Source organism: Aphidius gifuensis, linkage group LG6 (genome assembly GCF_014905175.1).
Source record: "Aphidius gifuensis isolate YNYX2018 linkage group LG6, ASM1490517v1, whole genome shotgun sequence".
In the NCBI taxonomy this organism is placed as follows: Eukaryota; Metazoa; Arthropoda; class Insecta; order Hymenoptera; family Braconidae; genus Aphidius; species Aphidius gifuensis.
This window is the reverse complement of record NC_057793.1, coordinates 7,798,923-7,821,987: the sequence shown is the minus strand read 5'-3', so window position 1 is coordinate 7,821,987 and position 23,065 is coordinate 7,798,923. Positions and strand designations below refer to the sequence as shown.

General features: G+C 22.9%; 5 protein-coding genes across 7 annotated transcripts; 3 read left to right on the top strand and 2 right to left on the bottom strand.

The window, feature by feature from the left end:
* The first annotated feature begins 611 nt into the window (after window positions 1-611).
* LOC122859279 lies at window positions 612-7,158 on the top strand. Of its 3 annotated transcripts, XM_044162723.1 has the most exons (11): window positions 612-1,495; window positions 1,585-1,645; window positions 1,725-1,996; window positions 2,074-2,275; window positions 2,979-2,990; window positions 3,180-3,342; window positions 3,410-3,487; window positions 3,557-3,714; window positions 3,787-3,918; window positions 4,772-4,916; window positions 4,984-7,158. In XM_044162723.1, the coding sequence occupies exons 1-11, from the start codon at window positions 1,383-1,385 to the stop codon at window positions 5,328-5,330; spliced, it is 1,683 nt and encodes a 560-aa protein (XP_044018658.1). In that variant the 5' UTR covers window positions 612-1,382; the 3' UTR covers window positions 5,331-7,158. The 3 variants fall into 3 exon arrangements, with proteins under 3 accessions (XP_044018658.1, XP_044018660.1, XP_044018659.1); XM_044162725.1 differs by lacking the exon at window positions 2,979-2,990 and having other exon boundaries at window positions 3,796-3,918; XM_044162724.1 differs by lacking the exon at window positions 2,979-2,990.
* A 1,277-nt stretch (window positions 7,159-8,435) lies between these two features.
* LOC122859263 (low-density lipoprotein receptor-related protein 6) lies at window positions 8,436-17,623 on the top strand. The gene is made up of 3 exons (XM_044162700.1): window positions 8,436-8,720; window positions 12,606-14,646; window positions 14,731-17,623. The coding sequence occupies exons 1-3, from the start codon at window positions 8,624-8,626 to the stop codon at window positions 17,555-17,557; spliced, it is 4,965 nt and encodes a 1,654-aa protein (XP_044018635.1). The 5' UTR covers window positions 8,436-8,623; the 3' UTR covers window positions 17,558-17,623.
* Window positions 17,624-18,914: 1,291 nt separating this feature from the next.
* On the bottom strand, window positions 18,915-20,800 carry LOC122859271 (probable tubulin polyglutamylase TTLL1). The gene is made up of 9 exons (XM_044162715.1): window positions 20,673-20,800; window positions 20,475-20,606; window positions 20,349-20,414; window positions 20,107-20,285; window positions 19,836-20,022; window positions 19,581-19,782; window positions 19,282-19,512; window positions 19,113-19,222; window positions 18,915-19,050 (listed from the first exon to the last, which is right to left on the bottom strand). The coding sequence occupies exons 1-9, from the start codon at window positions 20,735-20,737 to the stop codon at window positions 18,915-18,917; spliced, it is 1,308 nt and encodes a 435-aa protein (XP_044018650.1). The 5' UTR covers window positions 20,738-20,800.
* A 316-nt stretch (window positions 20,801-21,116) lies between these two features.
* LOC122859277 (uncharacterized protein CG13380) lies at window positions 21,117-22,016 on the top strand. Its single transcript, XM_044162722.1, has 3 exons — window positions 21,117-21,547; window positions 21,672-21,856; window positions 21,930-22,016. The coding sequence occupies exons 2-3, from the start codon at window positions 21,680-21,682 to the stop codon at window positions 22,011-22,013; spliced, it is 261 nt and encodes an 86-aa protein (XP_044018657.1). The 5' UTR covers window positions 21,117-21,547; window positions 21,672-21,679; the 3' UTR covers window positions 22,014-22,016.
* Window positions 21,889-22,809, bottom strand: LOC122859276 (39S ribosomal protein L23, mitochondrial). Its single transcript, XM_044162719.1, has 3 exons — window positions 22,717-22,809; window positions 22,355-22,634; window positions 21,889-22,277 (listed from the first exon to the last, which is right to left on the bottom strand). The coding sequence occupies exons 1-3, from the start codon at window positions 22,728-22,730 to the stop codon at window positions 22,116-22,118; spliced, it is 456 nt and encodes a 151-aa protein (XP_044018654.1). The 5' UTR covers window positions 22,731-22,809; the 3' UTR covers window positions 21,889-22,115.
* Window positions 22,810-23,065: the final 256 nt, after the last annotated feature.

Below are 23,065 nucleotides of genomic sequence, written 5' to 3'. Positions count from 1 at the left end.
ATCAGCAAGTAATCTTCCAAAAATGTTATATTAAAATTCAAATAAATATTGTAAACTGTATAAATAAATTTATTATTCAAACATAATTGTTGTTCAATATATTCAATTATATGTCTGTTAAAGTTTCAGCTGATTAAAATGTTTTAAAAAAATTAAATTTATTTCTCATATTTATCTTATTTTCTAATTTGTTTTAACAAACAGCTACAGTATTTTTATCTGAAATATTAAATATTGTTAATTTTAAACATAATTCAAAAAAAAAAAAACGTTATAATTTTTTTTCAATCGTGTGATCATGAAAAATCTCAAGACAATCTCAAACAGAATATCTCCAGTATATCGAGCGTTAATTATTCGGGCGTTATTTGAAAAATTGCCATTTTTTAAATTATTTATTTATTTATTTATTTCGAAAATCAGTCTCATTATATAGATAGATAATAAAAAAAGCAATATTAATAATTTTTTTTTTTTTTGAATTAAACCGCTCAAATTTATATGTCAAAATGGCGCGAATAATTCTAACTTAACAACCGTTGGCAAATGAAATTTTTTTGTTTTTTTTTTTTAATTAATACATATATAGCGTCATTGCGTTATCAAAATTGTGTGTGGGGTACAGTTATCGTGCGTGTGTGCTTGTGTGTATCTTCCCAATCATCATCATTATCATTGCTGTTTATTGATTACTTTTTCTCAATGAAAAATAATAAAAATATAAAAATAACAAAATAAAAATAAAAAAATATATAATAAATATAATTGTGTGCATGTGTGTTTGTCGTGTGTATTCGCGTGGATGTGTGTGTGTGTGTGTGTGTTGTGATAAAAGACATTTAAGGTGTGATTAAGTCCAGTGATTTTATTAATGTTTATACTATTATTAACAGTCTTTTTCAGTATCTTAATAAATACAAATACTTATTAAAACAAAGTATAATTAAAGATATTATTAAAATTAGTGTATCACTCGACAAATGATTAAATTAATTATTCATTCAAAATATTGACATGTTATTTGATAAATAATTTATTATAAAATTTATATAAATTTTTTTGATTAGCTCATTTGCTGATCTATAATTTATTTATTTATAATAATATATAAATATATATATATTATAAAAAAAAAAAAACAACACAAGTTTAATTGTTCTCCAACAATTTTACCTCCAAGCACATTCATCAAGTGTTTGCCTGGGTGTGACAATGACGAGCCAATCGTGATACATGAAACACGTTTTTCATTTATCTGCTATTCTTATAAAATTTATATTTTTATTTTTAACATTGTGTGTATTTTATTATCAATTAAATTACCAACACAAATGTGTTTAAATTATTTTTTACTTTAAATTAATTTCATATAAAATAATAAAATGATGAGTAGTTGGACTGAAAGAATGCATCGTAGGGCTGCAACCCTTGGTAATGTTGTCACTAGCTGTGGACAACCATCATCAGTACCACCATATCCAAGAAGACTTGACAAGTAATTAAAATTATTTTATTCATTGTGTTTTTTTTTTTAATATGAAATATTAATTATTTTATTTATGTTTTTTTATTTTTTTTTTAAAGGGTTAAATTTGGTGTACCACTTGATGAAGTATGCAAAAATGATATACCTGGTCCACTTTTGGTAATATAATTTTAAAAAAAAATAAATAAAAACAAATTTAGGTTATATTTTATAATTTAAAATTAATTTTATTTTATAGGTTCTTATATTAAAACTTAATAAAGAAGCACCATATAGAAAAGATGTATTTCGTGCACCAGGACATCAAGGAAATATGAAAAAATTAATTCATTTTTTACAAACTGGTCGTTTAGTTAATATTGATAATTTTAGTGTTTACACAATAGCAAGTGTTTTAAAAAAATTTTTACGTAAAATACCTGGTGGTGTTTTTGGTAAAGAAGGTGAACAACAATTATTTACAGTTATACAACTTGATAATATGGAAGAACAAAGAGATCAAATACACAGGTAAATAAAATTATTTAAAATTTAAATTTATGTTTAAAATTTAATCTGTTTTTTTTTTTTTTTTAATGATTTTACAGATTAATTACATCATTACCAATTTATACACAAAGATTATTGGTATTATTATTTGGTACATTTAGAGTTGTTGCTGTTAATAGTGAAAGAGCAAGAACTGGAATGTCAAGTGAAGCACTTGGTGTATCAGTTGCACCATCATTTTTTCAAAGTTGTGTTAGTGATGGTAAAACTGCTAAAATGGAAGATGTCCTCAGGTTCAAGGTATGTTTTTAATAATACAAAAAAAAATATTTACTTTATTTTTTCCTTCATGTGACTCATAGACAATAGATATTTAGCTGCTTTTTTTTAAAAAAATTAGTAACGTTAAATTTAATGATGATTCAACATTTTATTTTTCATTGATATTTAAGTTAAAAAATTAATTAATTGCTTGAAGAATTTAATTACTTGACATCACGTCATTTAGAAGTTATTAATAATTTAAAAAAAAAATGATAATTGTTATATGAAAGTTGAATGGCCGAATGACATTATGTCTCTACTTTCACTGTACCACAGATTTCTTATTTTTTAGCTTTATTAATTTTTTGAATTTTAACATACTCATTACAATAAAATTAATGAACAATATACTTTCACATTTTATTTAGATAATTGTTTAAAGATTATTGATAATAAAAATCCATATTAAAAATCAAAATTAATTAACTTTCTTTTTTTTTTGACAATTTATACTGCACAATATTTAATTAATTTAATTCAATTAATTACGTGTTCAATATATTTCCGGTATGTACTTTTAATTATCATTTTTTGTTTTTTTTTTTTCTCTTTTTCATTTCATTGGAATGCAATTTGAATTACAAAATTAAACGCATAAACAATAACATGTTTATTAATATGCTTTTTTTTTAAATACAATTGTTTATATTAATTATTTTTCTTTTGCCTACTGTTCCAGGCGGAAGTGTCAGTAAGTCAAAATGATTTATTTATTTTTTTGTTAATTGCATGAATTTATTATTTTTATTTTTTAAATATATCTATTTTGCACATAAACATACACGCACACACACACACAAACAGAGAGCTGTTAATTATTATCACTGAATAATATTAAATAAATTTCTAATATGTAATAATTTTGTTTTTGTATTTTTAGGTTGCAACAAGAGTCATGAAATTTATGATTGATAATTTTGGAATATCAAATTTATTTGGTCGTGAAAATTATGAATTTTATGCAAGAATTACTGGAAGAATACTTAAAGTTGAAAATGACTGGATATTTAGTTTTCGTTATCCACCAGATAATCTTGTATCAAGTAAGATATTTTAATATAATTAAATTATTAAATTATAATTTATTTAATTTGTTATATTTTTTTATAGGACATGTATCATTGGAGGCTGAAAAAACATGGTTACAATATGAGTGTGAACGTTGGGGATTAAAAGTAAATCTAGAATGTAAGTTATCATAATCATCATCATCATCAAGATAAATATATTTACGTAAATTTTAATTAAAATTTTTAGCAATGTCACATCAAGAAGAATCACAATCAACTCCAGCATTAATTCACGTACCCGAAGCATTAGATTTAACATCATCACTTGGTATGATACCTGAAAATACACTTCTTGAAAGTTACACACGTCTTTCAGTGAGCCTTGAAGAAAATGGTCTCTTTCAGGTAATTAAATATAATCTAATGATTATCATATTTTAAATATAAAATAACAAATATCAATTGATTAAATAACAGTGTTTACAGGGATCAAGTAGATCATCAAGTAATTTGAGTCATCAATCACGAATTGCTGCTATGACATTGGATGAATTACGAGCAGTTAATCGTTATGCAGAGAGCACGAAGAGTCTGAGTTATTTGCCACAGGTAGGAATTGGCGATATTTAAAAAAACAATATTCCATTGTGTGCTTCTCTAAAAAAAAAAAAAAAAATCTCAACTGACAATCAAGAACAATGAAAATAAATAATAATAATTTTAAAAAAATGTCAAGTTATGCGTGACGACGACACTGGTATCTTAATAAGATACACACTAATCGATTTGCATTCCAAATTGCAAAATAGGCATATCATTTGAATCGTATTACAATTTATGTTGCGTAAAACGAAACTGCATGCTTAATATTATCAATTTTTTTTTTTTTAACTATAATTACAATATAATATTTAGAAAAAATTATGCAAAAAGAAAAAAAACACAAAATTATTGATGCTAATGTTTATTTATTAAATATGTGTGTTTGTAAATCATGTTTAATAAGATTTTTTTTTGTTTTTTTTTAAATTTTTTTCCATTTTTAAAATTATGATATTTATTTGAATTTTGTATTTGTTTAATTAAGCTTATAAATTTTTTTGCACGAATGCTTTATCATTAATTATTAATTTTATTATTAATCATTGTTTTTTTTTATTTAAACGAATAATTAATTTTAATTTTTTTCATTTCTTTCATTAATAATTAAATATCATTATAAAAAACATAAAAAAAAAATATTGTAGAAATTTTTTTATAATTTAATTTTCATTAAAATTATATTGATGAATTTTTTTAAAACATTTTTCTTTCATTAATTCATTCATTTGGTAATTTTAAGAGGTGGCTGTTGTTGTTTTTTGTTTTATTCTAATGGTGATGAGGGGAACATTTATTGGTAAAACTATGAATAAATAAATTGTTTAAATTGAAAAGTGGGATATTTTATAATTAATTTAAGGTACATGAACGACAAACAGCAAGAATGCGAACAAGATCAGAGTGGTTTTTGACACCAGTTGGTGAAAGATTGGCTGGTACAGATAGTGATCCAACAGCAATTCATATTTTAAGAGGTTCAAATCGTTCGTCTTCCGGTAATATTGGTAAGAAATATAATATAAAAAGTAAATAAAAGTATATTTTAAAAAAATATAAATTTTAAATCAACAGCAACTGGTTTAAGTGCAAGTGCTGAATCAGTAAAACGTCCAAGTCTACGTAGAACAGCATCAAGAGAAAAATCACGTTTACACAGAAGTTCATCAAGAAGAAATAAAGAAAATGGTACAAAATGTCGTACAACTGTTGATACTGGTAAATCACGTTCATTAGAAGCTATGAAAATAAAACGTGTATCACTTGATAAATCAAGTGATAAAATAATACAAAATACTGAACAAATATTACATGATGATAATGTTGAAATAACAAATGATGTTGTTAAAGTACAACAAGATTGTTCAGATATTGATAAACAAACATTTCATGTTACATTAACATACAAACCGCGAATATGATAAACAACATTCAAACATAAATTTATCATCAATTTAAAATCTCAATAACTTTTTTTTAATTTTTTTTATTTTAACATGCAAATTAATTATTTATTTAAATAATTTATATAAATTTTTATTGATGATTATTTAAATTTACAAACCCATTTAATTCCCTCCAAATATCAAGACTTTAATCATCAACGAAATTCGTATAATAACACTTTAATCGTTGAGCTTTTAAACGAAATAAATAAACTAAAAATTGATATTTAATTTATAATACAAAATGCATGAAGTAGATAAATTTATTATTTATTAAAAAAAAAAAAAAAAAAGACATGACAAAACAGATTATAAATTATGAGCAACTTGACAAATTTTATAAAGCTCATTCCAATTTTTTTTTTAAGTTAATTTTTTCGTTTTAAAATTAATTTAAAATCATTACTAAACTTAATTCATTCCAATTTTTAAAAACTAACAATATGTATTTATTTTAAAAGCTCCATATTCAATAACAATAATTATTATTAATAATAATATTAATAAGCTTTTGCCAATCACATAAATCAAGTATTAAAAATATTTAAATACTTTTTTTAAAAACTTTTTTATTATTTTTTCAATTTAATGAGACTAACTAGATTTAATTATATCCATTGTTAATCATACTGGATTACTGTGATTATCGCACACACTTTTATCACTCCATAAAAATTTTTTTTTAGAAAAACCAATGAACATAATTTTTTTTCATCATAATAATTGATCAACTTTTTTTTTTTATAATATTTTAATGATTATTTCGTTTGATTATTGTATGTCAATTGTTGTTAGTTTAATTATAATTATTATATTAAACAAAGAGACAAAAAAAAAAAAAGAACAAAAATTTGATATTATAGTTTTAAAAAATAGCCTATTGTTGTATTTTTTTTTGTTTTCTTAAATTTAAGTTTTTTTATTTTTATTTTAAAATGATCTTATTAATGTTCATTTAGAGTAATTAATAAAAATATTATTTTAAGTATTATGCGCATTGCTTGCACCAAAGAAAATGTGTTAACTTGACGTTTATATTTTTTGATAATTATCATTTTTTTTTTCTTCTTTAAATGAATTTGATGGATTATTTAAAATGACTGGTTCAATTATTTTGATATTATAAATAATTTATAGCGCTTTGCATATCATTAGATAAATTAGATACTATTAATAATGATTGATATTAAAAATTTAGATATTTTTTAATAATTTTTCATTCACAATATTTCTGTGATTTTTTTTTTTTTATTATTATTTTATTATCTACAATAAAACAAAGTTCGATATATTTTTCTGGCTGTATCGAAAGAGAAATAAAACAAAGAAATAATAAATGAAATGAAATTTTAAAAAACGACTATTATCAAATGATATTTATTTGATAAAATTAAAACTTAAGACTGGTTTAGAAACAAAAAAAAAATCATTTTGTCACTGGTACTGATTGAGAAGACAATATTATCATATTTTTTATTTTGAAAATTTATTATTTAAATTATAAATTAATATCAAGATGGATTATGAGCTTAAACATGACATGTGGTCCAAAGTTAATGCCAAAGTTTCAGATTGTTTATCAATTCAATTTATTTTTTTCATGTTCATAAATAAACACACACAACTCACAACATATCGAAATTAATTTTCTCTTTTATCTGGTATACAACAAATAAATAATGAAATAAAATTTTAAACAAATTGTCAAATTATTTTGCTCAATTGTTCATCAAATAAATTGAAAAAAAAATTAACAATAAACAACAATAAATAAAATTGAAACAAGCGATTGTGCCAAATAAAATTTCAATAATTATTGTAATCTTCTTTCTACGTAAAACAAACAAAAATTAATTAATCTTTTTTTATTCATTCAAGTTTATCCAGTGTAAATTTTTATAAATAATGTTTTAATGATTTTTTTTTTTTTTTCAATGTTAAATATATAAACAATGTATTGATGTACCAAAAAGAAAAAACCTAAAAAAAAACAATTTTTAATATTATCACAAAAGATGAATTGTTAAAAAAAAAAAAAAAACTCATGACAAGATAATAGATATAAAATATAAATAATTAATAATATAAAATAAAAATATATTAATCGTTTTTATTAACAATAAAAAATAGTAAATGCCATTTACAATTTTTTCCATTCAAAAATAACGAAAAAACCAATTTTTCTAATTTTTTTTTTTTTTCGGCATTTATGATTTTTCAATTTAAATAAAACGATATCTAATATTAAATAATAATCTAAATGTCATTAATTTACAATATAATATTAATATATATAAAAACTACGTGATTATCATGTTCGATGTTTAAAAATATTTTAAAATTATTATTTTTCTTAACAATTTTTAAAAACATAATTTTTTGTTTTTCATTTTTCATATATTAATTACAGCTAATAACATGTTTAATTGATATTATACTTGATGTGAAATAATAAAACAATAAAAAGACTTGTTTACATTTAAATTAATTAATAATTAGTATTTATTAATGAAAGCTGAAAATTATATTTTAAATATTCCCGCTAAAAAATTGCGCAATCGTCCGCCATTTTAAAATAGCATTATTATTATGATTTTTTTTTTCTTTTTTTTTTTTTTGGTACCTGTGTATTGAAAAGATAAAGATGGCATTTACATTGGCTGTGTGTTGGTTGTTTCGTTGGTTTGAGAATTGAGATGCTGACTCAGTGGACTTCGTGGTCCATGCCGAGCCATGGCATTTGGCATTCCCTGTAGACGCTTTATTAAAATCACAAAAAATCAGTGCAAAAATTTACAAAATTACAATTAAAAATAATATTAATAACAATAAACAAAGTGCTTTTTAAATATGCCTAAATATTAATAATAAAATAAACTCTAATTTATAAATAATAAAAATAACAAAATATTTTTTTCTTGTGGATTTAGAAAAAAAAAAAACGACAACAAGATTTATCATCTCAAGTGATCAGTGTGTGTTTTTTTTTTTTTGAGTGTATTAATAATTTCGACAAGTTCATATTAACCATACAACAGGATAACTATAAATATAAAATTATTTAAACATTAATTTTTTTGTAAATAAACAACAAGTTATATTTCGTTTTTTTTTATTTGTTTTTTTTTTTTTTAATTTGACACTTGTTTATCTTTTTGTTTGGTGGCTTTTTTTGGAATAATACTTGAAAGTGTTAGTGATAAAATGTTTAAATTTATATATATAATGTAAATTAATAATAATATTGTTATATTAAAGCCAATTTTAGAATGGCACTTGTGATACTGAGGAGCGTCCTTGCAACTTGCATCTTATTTCAGTGCACTTTTGCAATTTCAAATGATAACAACAATGCCAATAACAATGGTAAGATATAAACAAATACCATAATTCAATAGTTTATTAAATTTTCAATACGAAAATTCATATCTCATTGTTGTTATTATTATATTATTATTAACAAAATATTTTTGAAAATATTACTCCAAAAAAAAAATATAGGATATTTATCTACATTATTTTTTTTAGATCAATTAAAATCAATATAACTATTTAATTAATCAATTTAAATTATTAAAAAAATTTTTGTTTTATTTATTGAATAATTTACAAATAATTATTATTATTGTATAAATAATTCATTTGTCAATTTAATTTTTAAATAACAATTTTAGTAGAGAGAAAAAAAAAATTTTTTTTAAATTTATTGTTTATTTTAAAGTTTATAAGATTATTTTTTGTTCAAAAATAATAATGTTGGTTTTTTGTTGGTCCTTTATTTATTTAAAATACATGTGAAAAAAAATTGAAAGATTAAAAACAGGTTGGTGTGTCCCAGGGGATGATTTATAATCACAATTTTCTCATGACAAAAAAAAATAAATTTATAAAAAAATTACGTTTGATGTAAAATCTTGACTAGTTGAATATATTTTTGTAATAGTAAAATTTTAGAAAAAAAAAAAGCTCTATACTTATGAGAATGAAAACTATGGTAAAATTGAAAATGAGATGAAAAAAAAAATATATTAACAAAAGAAAAGAGAGAGTGAGATAAAAAATGAAAATGTAACACAATAGGGCCCATAGGTTGTTTTTATATTCTTATTTAGTGTTAGTTCCATCCAAGGATTTTTATTTCTCCTTCTTCTTTTTCATCTTCATCTTAATATTTTCTTATTTGACTCGTTTCTTGTACCTATATCGTTTTATAAAAACCCAGGAGGGAACCAAACATCAGGAATGTAGACCCATCTTTTAGTACCTTCTCCGTTTTTCCTATTTTATTTTTTTATTTTTAAGGCCCCGATAACTTTACCTTTGCCTTTACCTTTACCTTTTTTTTTTTTTCCTCTTCAACTGCGTTATTTTATTTTTTATTTTTTGTGTTTCTTCTTTTTTTTTGATTGTCAAAAGGAGAAAAAAAAAGTTTCTCTATTTTTTTTTTTTTATTTTTTGGGCATTGTGAAATTGAGTGATTTTAAATCGATTGTATTATTATTTTTTTATTTTTCTTAGTATTTTAAATTATTTCAAAATCAATCATTTAGTCAATTAGTTTTTTTTTTTTTTTTTTTAAATCATTTTCATGTCTTGATTTTCATGATAAGCTGCATTTTTTTATGGAAGTTTTTTTTTAGTAAAATCGACAATTGTTTGTTGCAATTTTTGTATTTTCAATTTACTCCAATATTTTTTGATGAAAGCAATATATTTCTATGAAATGTAGTATTGTATAAGAAACATGTGTTGAACATGCTGTAGCCAATTTACCTGCAAAATAAATAATAGAAAAAAAAGGAGCTTTACCCTTGTCTTGAATTTATTTTATTCAAAAAAGTTGTCTAACCTTGTTGATCACAATACAACATAAGGTTGTCGTTTTGAAAATTTAAATTGTGGGTCAAAATAACGGCTAATATGTAGTTTAAAAATTTTTGACAAAAAAAAAAAAAAAAGAAAAAGAAAAACCCCCAAATGTGTGTTCACAATAAAATTAAGATTTAACGCATGATATTTTCTTTATTTTTTTTTTTTTCTATATTTTCTAATTTTTCATTGTCAAAATATATCAATAAATGGAAAATAAATATGTTTGTCATTAAAAGAAAGGAAAGTTTTTTTTTTTGTTCAATTTCCATGGGCTTGAATAATTTATTGACGCAATTGAAAAATCAACATTTGTTGTTACTTAATTTTTAAATTTTAGCTGCCCATTGGTTTCTTGATTTTTATTTTTTTTTATTGACCAATTTTCTCGTGAAATGACTCAAATTATAGGAAATTAAAATCTCTATTTAGTTGAGAAAAAAAAAATACAAAAAACAACCCTTTTCACCCCCCAAAAAAACGACAAAATCTATTTTACAAAAATAAAAAAAAAAAAAAAAACAAGCACCAACAATGAAAAATTAGTAATTTTGTTTTGCTTATATATTTCCAAAACCATTAAAGAAAATTCCCTGAAATTTTGACAGTACAGTCTAGACATATTGACTTGTGTAAATTTCCATTTTCGTTTCTTAATCATCATTTCTCGAGAAGTTATAAATTTTAGATTAGAAATGGTTGATGCACGTTCCCACAGAGAAGACACGCTGGGGCCCAATGTCTCTCCACTAGTCCCAGTAGTCCCAAATAAACCATGTGGTGGTATTTTTCTTGAATCAACCAATACAAAAGATAATTTAGCAAATATTATTTTTCTAAACTTATTTTATCATTATTCTAACTAACCCCTTAACACCTGTTTTTTTTGTTCTCCTTTTTTTTTTTTCCTAAATTTGCACAATTTTTATTATTCAAAAATTAATTATAATAATTACTAATTTTTTTTCAAATTTTAATCAAAAATAATTTATCAGTAAATATTAATTTTGTGTATTTTATTTTGCATCATATTTTATATATCATCTTGCCAATACATCAGATGAAAAGCTCCAAATGAAAAAAAAATAAACTTTTTTTTAAAAAAAGAAATATACATATATTCACCTTGAGGCATTTTCTTTGACTTCCTTTCCTCTTTCTCGTTTACTTTGCATCAATAATTTATAGTTTCCTTTTTTTATTTTTTCTTCTTCTTCTTCGTCTTGTGTTCATCTTTTACAAATATATTTTTTACTACTGCATCTGTCTACTAGGATCCAACAAAGACCCTTTCTTCTGTGTCTCTTTTTTATTTATTTTTTGTTATTTTTTTTTTCGATTATTATTATTTTCAACTCCCATACAATAATATTTTCTACACTGATATATATATTTTTTTTTTTTCTGTTTAATAATTTTTGATCAGTGCTTCAAATATCAAAAGAGATTTAAAAGTTTTTTTTTTTTTCTTTTTTAAATCACCTGTGATCAACCTGCACACAGACAGTGTTCATATAATTTTTTTTTTTTTTTTTTTGCTCTTTAATTTTTTTCTTGCAACTTACCCCGTCTACTTGCGACTCCACTACAAAAATCAACGCGTATATTTTTAGATTGTAAAAAAAAAGAGGTAAAAAAAAAATACTTTTTTTCATTAAATCCTCTCTTGACTCTTGATATTCACGAGAGTCATAAAATAAATTATATTTTACCCTTGTATTATTCATCTCAGTGTATGATATTTATTTATTTTTCAAAAGCTATAAATATTTTTTCAAAAAAATATCAAAAATTATTATAATTCAACGGAAATATTAATTAAATTTAGATAAATCAAATAATAATTTCTGTTTATTTAATTATCAATTTAGTTTTTGATGTATTGTGTATCTTGATAACAAGCTACTGGCCATGAGATAAATATTATGGTGTATATTTTTTTCATTTTATTTACATTGTTTTTTTTTAATTTATTTTCGCATATGTACTTTTAAAAAAAAATATATGCTTGTGTGTTAAATATATATTGAAGGACGACCAACATGAATTGCTAACAAGGCACAAACCAACGAGCGTGCTAACTGCTTGCTGCTTTTTTTTTTTTTATATCTTTTTCAATCTTATTATCTTTTCTTCACTCCTCATCTTCCTTACTTCTTCACCATCACCACCACCATAATCTTGATGACTCTTAACCATATACAACAACAACAACGAGAATGCAAAACCACGCAAAGACTTTAGATTCTTCATGGTCTGTAAATTCTATCTCTCCTCTCTCTCTTCTTCTCTTTTAAATTTAAAAAATAAAATATAAACTTGAAATAATAAATCAACGCAAAATGATGAAAAACTTAATGTATATATTTTTTGTTTTTTCAGGTTTACCATCAGTGTTGCTTGGTACAGAAAGAGATATACGTTTATTAAATGGATCACCTAAACAATATACAACAATTGTTAAATCAGTATATCCACAAGGTGTTGTTATTGATTATAATATAGAAAAAAATATAATATGTTGGATTGATAATAAACTTGAAGTATTACAATGTCGTAAATTAAATAGTACAGATAATTATGTACTTGTTAATTCATCACATGCACAACCAGTTGGTCTAGCATGTGATTGGGTAACAAATAAAATATATTGGACAGATTCAGAAAAACATCGTATTGAAGTTATTGATTTATCAACATTATTAACATTACCACCATCAAAATTATCATTATCATCATCATTAGCAAATAATGAACAATATCGTAAAATATCAAAAGTATTATTTTGGAATGATTTATCATCACCACGTTCAATAACATTATCACCAATTGATGGTTTAATATTTTGGGCATCATGGGGTGGTTCACCAAAAATTGAAAAAGCATCAATGAATGGTGATAAAACAACACGTAAAGTTATTGTAACAACAAATCTTGAAACACCAAATAGTTTAATTATTGATTATGATAATAAATTATTATATTGGGTTGATCAACGTCTTAAAATAATTAATTCAGTTGATTATGATGGTAAAAATCGTAAAATAATAACAAAAGATTTATCATCACCATTTTCAATAACATTTTTAAATAATAAATTATATTGGTGTGATTGGTTATCACATAATATTTATTCAATAGATATAACAACATTAGCATCATCAATAGTTAATCAACGTGAATATCCACGTGATTATCAAATAGGTGATTATTTATTAAATGATATTAAAATATATGATGAAAAAAGACAGCCATTTATTGATCATCCATGTAGACATAATAATGGTAATTGTTCACATATATGTTTAATAGCAATGAATACATTAAGTGGTTATACATGTGCATGTCCAACTGGTGTTAAATTAATAAATAATACAACATGTGAAAATCGTGCAAATAATATTGTTTTAGTTGTACAAAAACATAAAATAATTAAAGTATCATTAGATACAAATGATTATACAGTATTTGTATTACCATTTGTTGGTATTAGACATGCAATTGCAATTGATTTTGATCCAGTTGATGAAATGGTTTATTGGACAGATGATATTGCACATGCAATAAAACGTGCATATTTAAATGGTACTGGACAACAAGATATTATTAAATTAGATATTAAAAATCCAGATGGTATTGCTATTGATTGGATTGCTAGAAATTTTTATTGGTCAGATACTGGTACAAGTAGAATTGAAGTTGCTAGATTAAATGGTACAAGTAGAAAAATAATAATTGATAAAAATTTAGTTAAACCAAGAGCAATATCATTAGCACCACAATTAGGTTGGATGTTTTGGACAGATTGGGATGATTTTAATCCAAAAATTGAAAGATCAAATCTTGATGGTAGTAATAGAAAAATATTAATATCAAAAGATGTTAAATGGCCAAATGGTGTTGCATTAGATATTGAAAAAAAAAAATTATACTGGTCTGATGCATCATTTGATAGAATTGAAGTATGTAATATGGATGGTAGTGATAGAAAACAAATATTAAGTGATAATTTACCACATATATTTGGTTTAAGTATACTTGGTGATTATCTTTATTGGACTGATTGGCAATTACGTAGTATTGAACGTGTTAATAAATTAACTGGTTTAAATAGAACAACAATTGTTAATCAAGCATCAGATGTTATGGGTTTAAAAGCAGTAAAACTTGGTCATGTACAGGGTACAAATCCATGTGCTATTAATAATGGTGGTTGTAGTCATTTATGTTTAAATAAACATGGTAATAATTATATTTGTGCATGTCAAATGGGACAAGAATTATCTGTTAATAATAAAACTTGTATTGTACCAGATGCATTTTTATTATTTTCTAAAAAAGATAAAATTGGTAGATTAAGTATTGCAAATCCAATACCAGATAATGATGATATAATACCAATTGATGGAATTAAAGAAGCAAGGTAATTTATATAAATTTATATTATTTATTTATATTATAATTAATTTCTAATTAATGTATTTATTTTTTTGTTTGTTTGTTTTAGCTCATTAGATTTTGATATTGCTATGAATAAAATATATTGGACTGATACAATAGCTGGTTCAATATCACGTGCATTTATAAATGGTACTGATATTGAAAAAGTTGTTGAACTTGGTTTAAAATCACCTGATAGTTTAGCAATTGATTGGATATCACATAATATTTATTGGACTGATATTGAAACAAAAAGAATTGAAGTTATGAAAATTGATACTGATTATAGAAAAATAATAATATGGGAAAATTTAATAAATCCACGTTTTTTAATAATTGATCCAATACATGGTTTTATTTATTGGAGTGAATTATCAGATACAGATAAAGGTTTTATTGCAAGATCAAAACTTGATGGTACATCACGTGAAATAGTTGTATCAAATACTGGTAAAACTCAAGGTTTAACTATTGATCATAATAATGAAAAATTATATTGGGGTGATTTATATATATCAGCAATTGATAGTTATGATATTAAAAGTGGTAAAAGAAAAACAGTTGTAACACAAGGTATAATATATCCATATAGTTTAACACAATATCTTGATTATATATTTTGGACTGATTGGAATACAAATACAATTGAAAAAGCTCATAAAATAACTGGTTTAAATAGAACAAAAATACATAATAAAATAACAGATGTTACTGGTATTATTGTATTTCATGAATCACGTCAATCTGGTAAAAATCCATGTGCAATTAATAATGGTGGTTGTTCACATATATGTATATCATTTAATGATACATTAAAAAAATATAAATGTTTATGTTCAACACATTATACACTTGGAAATGATGAAAAAACATGTATACCACCTAAAAATTTTATGATATACAGTACTAAAAATCAAATAACACGTTTATTACCAGATAATGATGATTGTCCAGATGTTGTATTACGTGATAAAGGATTAAGAAATATACAATCAATTGAATATGATCCAGTAACACAAAGTTATTATTGGATTGATAATAAAATGTTACGTAAAACATATGAAAATCGTTCACAAGTTATTATACCAAGTAAAAAAAATTTTCATCCATTTGATATTGCAATTGATCCAATTGGACGTTTATTATTTGTATCATGTTCTGGTTATAATACAATAAATGTTACAAATATGGATAATAGTATGGATTTAGGTGTTGTTGTTGCTAATGAAAAATCAAAACCACGTCATATAACAGTACATTCAGAAAAACGTTTATTATTTTGGACAGATATTGAAAATAAAACAGTTATGAAAAGTTTATTTGATGGTAATAATAAAACAATTATTGCTGATAAATTAAATGAAGTTGTTGGTTTAACAATTGACACTGTTAATAATATAATATATTGGGCTGATGGTAGAAAAATTGAATCATCTGATATTAATGGTAAAAATCGTCGTGAAATAATAACTCTTGATTTACATGATTCAATTGAATATATGACTGTATTATATGATTATATTTATTGGTTTAATCGTCATAATCATTATATTGAAAGAATCATTAAAACAAATGGTAATTTAAGAAAAAAAATAATTAAAAATACATTATCAATAAGTAGTTTAATTGTTGTACAAACACCAAATGATGAAATTTTAGAACAACATCCATGTAGTCCATTACGTAATCATGGTAATTGTTCACATTTTTGTCTTATAAATAGTACAACAATGACAGCACAATGTTCATGTCCAAATTATTTAGTATTATCTGATGATAATGTAACATGTAGTGCACCACCATTATGTGGTGCTGGTTTATTTACATGTGCAACAATGCAAATTAATGATAGATGTATATCTGAAACATGGAGATGTGATGGTACTGCTGATTGTTCTGATAATAGTGATGAACTTGGTTGTTCAGTATATTGTCGTGATGATCAATTTCGTTGTAAAAGTGGACAATGTATTGAATCATCACAAGTATGTAATGGTGAAATTGAATGTAATGATGGTTCTGATGAAGAAATTTGTTGTAAAAAACATGAATTTCGTTGTAAACTTACAAATGTATGTATATTACGTGAAAAATTATGTGATATATGGGAAGATTGTGCTGATAATACTGATGAAACAGATGATGAATGTTTTATTAAAAATAAAATAACTGATAATCATCAAATACCATCAGAAAGTTTACAATTATCATATATCATATTAATATTAGTATTATTTTTTATAATTATTGTTATATTTTTAACATGTTGTTATTGTTGTCGTAAAAAATATTCTGGTGAAGATTTACCAGATATATTACATGATTCAGCTGGTGATCCATTACAAAGAAGTGCAAGAATAAATAAACCAATAATACAAACTAAAAATAGTAATAGCAGCAGTAATAATAGTAAAACATTTAAAACAAATTTTAAAAATATTAAAATGTCAGCATTATCAAGTAGTACTATTGATTGTTCAAGTTATGATCGTAGTCATATTACTGGTGCATCAAATTCAACAAAAGGTGGTAGTTCTGGTGGTAGTTATCCACATGAAACATTAAATCCACCACCAAGTCCAGCAACAACAGCTAATTCAACACGTTGTTCAAGTAGTAATGCATCAAGATATAAACCATATAAAAATTATAGAACAATTAATCAACCACCACCACCAACACCATGTAGTACTGATGTATGTGATGAATCAGATAGTAATTATCATTCATCAAGATATAGATATGAAAGTCAAACATTTCCACCACCACCAACACCAGCACCAAGATCTAATAATAATAGTGAAGCTGGTAATAGTTGTCCACCATCACCAGGCTCAAGATCATCAACGTATTTTAGTCCATTACCACCACCACCATCACCAGTACCACAGTAGTACTATTTTCAATTTTAGGAGAGTTAATATTATGACTGAAAATCATTTTTTTTTTTTTTTTTTTTTTTTTTTTATTATTTCATTAACAATTGCCATTTTTTTTTTTTGTAGTATTTTAAATTTATCATCATTATCTCAGGACACACAAATTTTTTCGTATTTGTTTTTTAAATATTTTCAATCATTATTGGTGTTAATATCTCCTTATACTTGGAAAATATGCAAAAGAAAAAAAAAAAAGCTGTATTTTCTTTTTTCCATTTTTGTCAATAAGTTTAAACAATTCTAGATATTAAAATAATCGGTGCTCCCGTTAAAAATATATACAAATAAAAGTGCAAATACTTGTTTTATTGTATAAAGAAAGAAAGAAAAAAAAAAAAAGAAAAAAAAATGAATTGTACAAAGTAGATGATGCCACAGTGCCTAGTGATCACAGATCACAAATATTTTTTTTTTTTTATACTTTTAAATGATGATTAGAGTTGATCGTGGTGCCTTGTAGATAATTATTATACAATTTTTTATGTAAATACGAAAAAAAAAAAAAAAAAAAACAGAAAATTACTTGTTACTAGAACAATAATTTGTTTTTTTTTTTTTTTCTCCTTTTTTTTATAAATAATAAATAATATAATATATAATTATTTTTATTTCATATGAAATTTTTTTTGTAAGACTTTTCTTTATGTTTAATTAATACAATTTTGTTATTAAACTTTGAAAAAAAGAAAAAAAAAAAGAAAAAAACGTTGATATATATTTGTCTACCATGCTATTTAATTAATTTTTTATCTATACTCTGTTAATTGTGATACAAAGTATATCGTATTATATAGATATAATAGTAGAGTTATTATTATTATTATTTTATTACTATTATTATTATCGTAAATGAAATAAATGAGATGAAATTTAAATTTTAAAATGTGGTATTTAAAAAATAAAGGCCTCCATGTGTAAAAATAAAAAATTGCCATTTTTTTTATTTATTTAAATTTACTTGTTAAAGAAAATAAATCAAAAAAAATTGTTAATATCATTATAAAAACATGATAAATTTTTAACAAATTAAATGAAAAATAAAAAAATGTTATTTTGTAAATTAAAATATATTAATTGCAATAGTGTGCCATAAATTAACAATTATTAATAATTAAATTTTTCTAAAAATTGATTAATCATTGACACTTGATAAATTTATTTAAAAAATTAATTTCATTTCATTATATCGTTACGTAGTGGTTGAAAAATTGCCACATGTAAAATATATGTATAAAAAAAAAAAAAAAAAAGAAAAAAACAATTTTTAAACGAAAAAAAAAATAAAAATAAATATAAAAAAAAATTATTTTAATTATTTCCATTTGTTGTTTGAGTTTTTATATTTATTTGAAGTTGTTTCTTTCTCATCTTGAGCTGCTAATTCTTCATCCAAAAGAAGTTCAAAATTTCCCATGGCTTCAATAGTTGGACATTTGTTCCATCTGACACTGAAAAAATTAAAATAATTAAATGAAATATTTAATTTAAAAATGTTACTAATAATACAAACTCTGGAACTCCATCAGGTGGTAATACAACTGATATAATATTATCAATTAATTTGTATTTTAAAATTCTATCATTAACAGTAGTTGATGTCAATGATGGTGATGCATTTACCTGCAATAATAAAATAACAATATAAATTTTTAAATCAATTAACCCAATAAAATCATTACCTCAATTAGCCATGGTTTTAATTTATTATCAATAATAATATCATAGCCATAACATTCAAAACAATGTCTGTCATTAGCCATAACTGGTGCAACAGCTTTCAATGAATGTACAATACACCATGATATATTTGAAAATAGTTTTTCAGTAACAATTTTACCTCTTGTACTTTCAAGATATAAACGAAGATTTTGTACACTTAATTTACCACCATGAAGACTATTATATTCATCCTTAAAAAAATTAATCATTAAAAATTAACAACGTTTATTTAATAATGACTTAATATTTTTATTTTTACCCCATGTTTTTGAACAGACACATTTGTAAGATGAACGTACATGTTGTCTAGCTCTTGTATACTTGTGTCATATTTAACAGTACAAAATCTACAAAAACCAAGCTTAAATAGATATGCCTTGAGTGGACGAAATGATGTTATCAATACATAAAGACGTAAATCAAATTTTTTACCACCAATTAATAAAGGATTATCAATATATCTAAAAAAAGAAATATTATAAATTTGCTGTTTAATTATTTTTTAATTAATTACCTTGATATGACATATGATTCTTTTGATAAATTTGGGTTGAATGGATTTTTAGCTTCACGTGACCATTTTTTTAATTTACTTAATTTATTTATTAAAAATATACCAGCACCTTGTGATTTACCACATGGTTTCATGATCCATGTACTTTGAGGTGATTTTCTGTACTCTTCAACAAACATATTGTAGTCTAGTTTTAATAAAATTAAATAATTTTTTTTATATTAAATTTATGAAGATTTAAAAATAAAAATTGTTTAATATTTTAATTTACCAGCTGGTAGAACAAATGTTACTGGTATAAAATCAAGATGAAGATATTTTCCTGGTACATCACCACGTTCAGCAAGTGGACTTCCTTCTCTTTCAAGATCTTTTCTGTATCTTTTTATATTTTTAACAAGTAAATCTTTTCTTGTTAGCTCATAATGATTTGGAAAATGATTTATTAATCTAAAAATTAATGTTAATTTATTTTTTCTTTTGAATATTTATTGTTAATTAATAAATACTTACTGATTATCACCCATACGATATCCAGTTTCAACACTAAATATATTTCTACATGATTGTGTTACTGCCCTGTTGAAATTATTTGATTATTTATTGTCATAAAAATTATTAAAAATACTATTATTTTACCAGTAAAAATTCCAATCATCTTCTGGACCAACTTGACTCCAACCTCGTTTTTCAAAATTATAAACAATTACTGATTTGTCCATATCTGTGCAAAATGTTACCTTCATTTTGTCTGTTCCAACTGTGGGCACTCTGATAAATCATTATGAAAATTTATTTTCAATTTAAAAATAGATTATTTTTATTTATTTTAATTACCTTCCATAAATTGTTGATAAATTATTGTTAACAGATCTTTTGTTGTCATTGTTTATTCCTGCCATATTAGCTTTTTATATTTTACAAAAATTTTTAATCATCAATTAACAACACTATTGTGTTTTAATTTTTTTATCTATGTAAATGTATTTTTTATAAATATATAATATTAGCTTTATTTTTTAATATTTATAATAATTTTTTGTGGTTTTTTTTATACAGCAATCAACAAAGTTTGATCGATAAAAGACAAAAAGAGAAAAAAAAAAAAAAAAATGATAAAAAAACCGTTAAAACAAATTACAAATTGATTTTCATTTTTTTATTTTTAATTTTTATTAATAATTATTAATAAAAATTAAAAAAAAAATATATTAAATATTTCTGTGATAATTGAAGATACCAATTCTTGGAATATCGTTATTTTTTTTTTTCTCAATTTCTTATTGGTTGAAATAGTCTCTCCTTCGATGACCCCCATGATTTTATTGGTCCAAATAGTAAATATTGTATTTGTTTACATTTTGCTTAAAAACGTTTTTGTTTTGTTATTATTATTTTTCAAACACAATGTGTGAAGACTGAAGAGCAGTGAAAAGAAATCAAATTCTGTTGGTTTTTCATTTAGACAACATTGTGCTCTCGAACATTCTGGTTGTTGATTCATCAAACACACCAAATAAATTAATTATTTATCATTAATAATTGTAATAAAATATCTTGATAATAATTATTAAATTGTTTTACAATTTTGTGTGTCGTTAAAAAAAATAACTACGTGGTGAACAAAAGAAAGAAATAATAAAAAATAAAAAGAAGTTTGTGTTGATCAAGTTGAGACTGAATTTAAAATAAAATTATCATTAATAATTTCTGTAAGTATTTATAATTGTATTATTATTATTTTATTATTTAAGTCTGGTTTTTATCTGATCTTTGTTGTTTATTTTAACAACACAATATTTATTTTGACATAAACGAATTTTATTTTATTTGCAGAATTAAAAATGAATTTTAATAATGCTAAAAATAATGATGAAAATGATATTTCATCATTAAATTGGATTAAAACTTCATCAAGTAATGAGTGTATTTGTGCAAGACCAAAGGGTTACATTTATTGTAATGGATGTTTACATCACACAATTGGAAGAGTTAAAACAAGATGCAATGTTCACAAAAATGTAAGTTTTTATATATTTTTTATCTTGGAAAATTTTGTTTTTTAATTTAATAAATTATTTATTTTATCAACAGGTTGTGTACATCAGTGATTTTGAACGTTGTCCAGAATGTAAAGCCTGGGCATTTATGATGGACGAAGCAAAGATAAAACTTTGACTTGAAAAATGCAGAAAATAATTGACAAACTAAACAAGTCAATTAACAAGATGTTGAATTTATTTTTCATTATAATAAAACTATTATTAACATATTATTTAATTAAAAACTAAACCATCCAGGAACACCTGGTTTGTTATTAGAATTTAAGAAAGATTTAAAGCCATCTTTCATTTGTTCAAATGTTCTTTTTTCAGTTTTATCTTCTTTTTCACTTTCTTCTTTTTTAAATAAGTCTGGCATCACAAATTTTTGATCCTTTGGCTGTTTAAAAACAAAAATAATTTATAATTAATGTAATGGATATTATATTTTTTCAATAAATATGTTAAACAACTTACCAAAATTGCATAGACAACTTTTATATCATCAGCCTTAATAATTGTACCATCATAAACACTTTTTGAAAATTTTCCTACTTTTATTCTTGTTCTAACATCAACAACATTAATGTTGTATATTTTTTCTAGATAATTTTTAACATCAAATTGTGTCATTTCCATTGAACAATGAAATTCAACAATATTGTCAGGTGATTTAAATTGTTTATTAACAAGTTTCATCCAAAAATTTGGCAAAAAAACACGAAGTTGAGGATTGCCTCTTTGATACAATGGATACCTGAAATCAATCATTAAATTCATTCAATTTATTTAACATTTAGCTGTATTAATTTATTAATATTATTTATTTATCAGCTTACCATCTTGTTGACATTTTTTTGTATTATTTTTTAATTATTAACACTTGTCCAGTTTATTTTTATTGTTATTTATTTAACAACCTCAAAATTCATGTAATTAATTTTTTTTTTTTTTTTGGAAAGTTCTTGTGCTGACACCTGGATATTGATAAAAACAAATTAAATTTTTAAAAAACCAAAATAATTACTAATTATAATTATTATTTGTATTATTTAATAACAATTAATTTTAATTAATTTTTAAACATTGTTTTTATCCTTTCTTTTTTCGGTAAAATTTAGAGAATTAATTAATTTATTTATTTATTAAAGTTGGCAGCACTTGGATTTTTCCCTTTGCCCCTCCTGT

Excerpts from the sequence above, each read along its gene's own strand:
- LOC122859279 (XM_044162723.1), top strand. The coding sequence starts at position 1,383 with ATGATGAGTAGTTGGACTGAAAGAATGCATCGTAGGGCTGCAACCCTT. Across the intron at positions 1,496-1,584 it reads TATCCAAGAAGACTTGACAA|GGTTAAATTTGGTGTACCAC; the intron begins GTAATTAAAATT and ends TTTTTTTTAAAG. Across the intron at positions 3,488-3,556 it reads ATTAAAAGTAAATCTAGAAT|CAATGTCACATCAAGAAGAA; the intron begins GTAAGTTATCAT and ends TAAAATTTTTAG.
- LOC122859263 (XM_044162700.1), top strand. The coding sequence starts at position 8,624 with ATGGCACTTGTGATACTGAGGAGCGTCCTTGCAACTTGCATCTTATTT. Across the intron at positions 8,721-12,605 it reads CAACAATGCCAATAACAATG|GTTTACCATCAGTGTTGCTT; the intron begins GTAAGATATAAA and ends TTGTTTTTTCAG. Across the intron at positions 14,647-14,730 it reads GATGGAATTAAAGAAGCAAG|CTCATTAGATTTTGATATTG; the intron begins GTAATTTATATA and ends TGTTTGTTTTAG.
- LOC122859271 (XM_044162715.1), bottom strand. The coding sequence starts at position 20,737 with ATGGCAGGAATAAACAATGACAACAAAAGATCTGTTAACAATAATTTA. Across the intron at positions 20,023-20,106 it reads AACATTTGTTCTACCAGCTG|ACTACAATATGTTTGTTGAA; the intron begins GTAAATTAAAAT and ends TATTAAAACTAG. Across the intron at positions 19,051-19,112 it reads CCACCTGATGGAGTTCCAGA|TGTCAGATGGAACAAATGTC; the intron begins GTTTGTATTATT and ends TAATTTTTTCAG.
- LOC122859277 (XM_044162722.1), top strand. The coding sequence starts at position 21,680 with ATGAATTTTAATAATGCTAAAAATAATGATGAAAATGATATTTCATCA. Across the intron at positions 21,857-21,929 it reads GATGCAATGTTCACAAAAAT|GTTGTGTACATCAGTGATTT; the intron begins GTAAGTTTTTAT and ends TTTTATCAACAG.
- LOC122859276 (XM_044162719.1), bottom strand. Across the intron at positions 22,278-22,354 it reads AAGTTGTCTATGCAATTTTG|CCAAAGGATCAAAAATTTGT; the intron begins GTAAGTTGTTTA and ends GTTTTTAAACAG.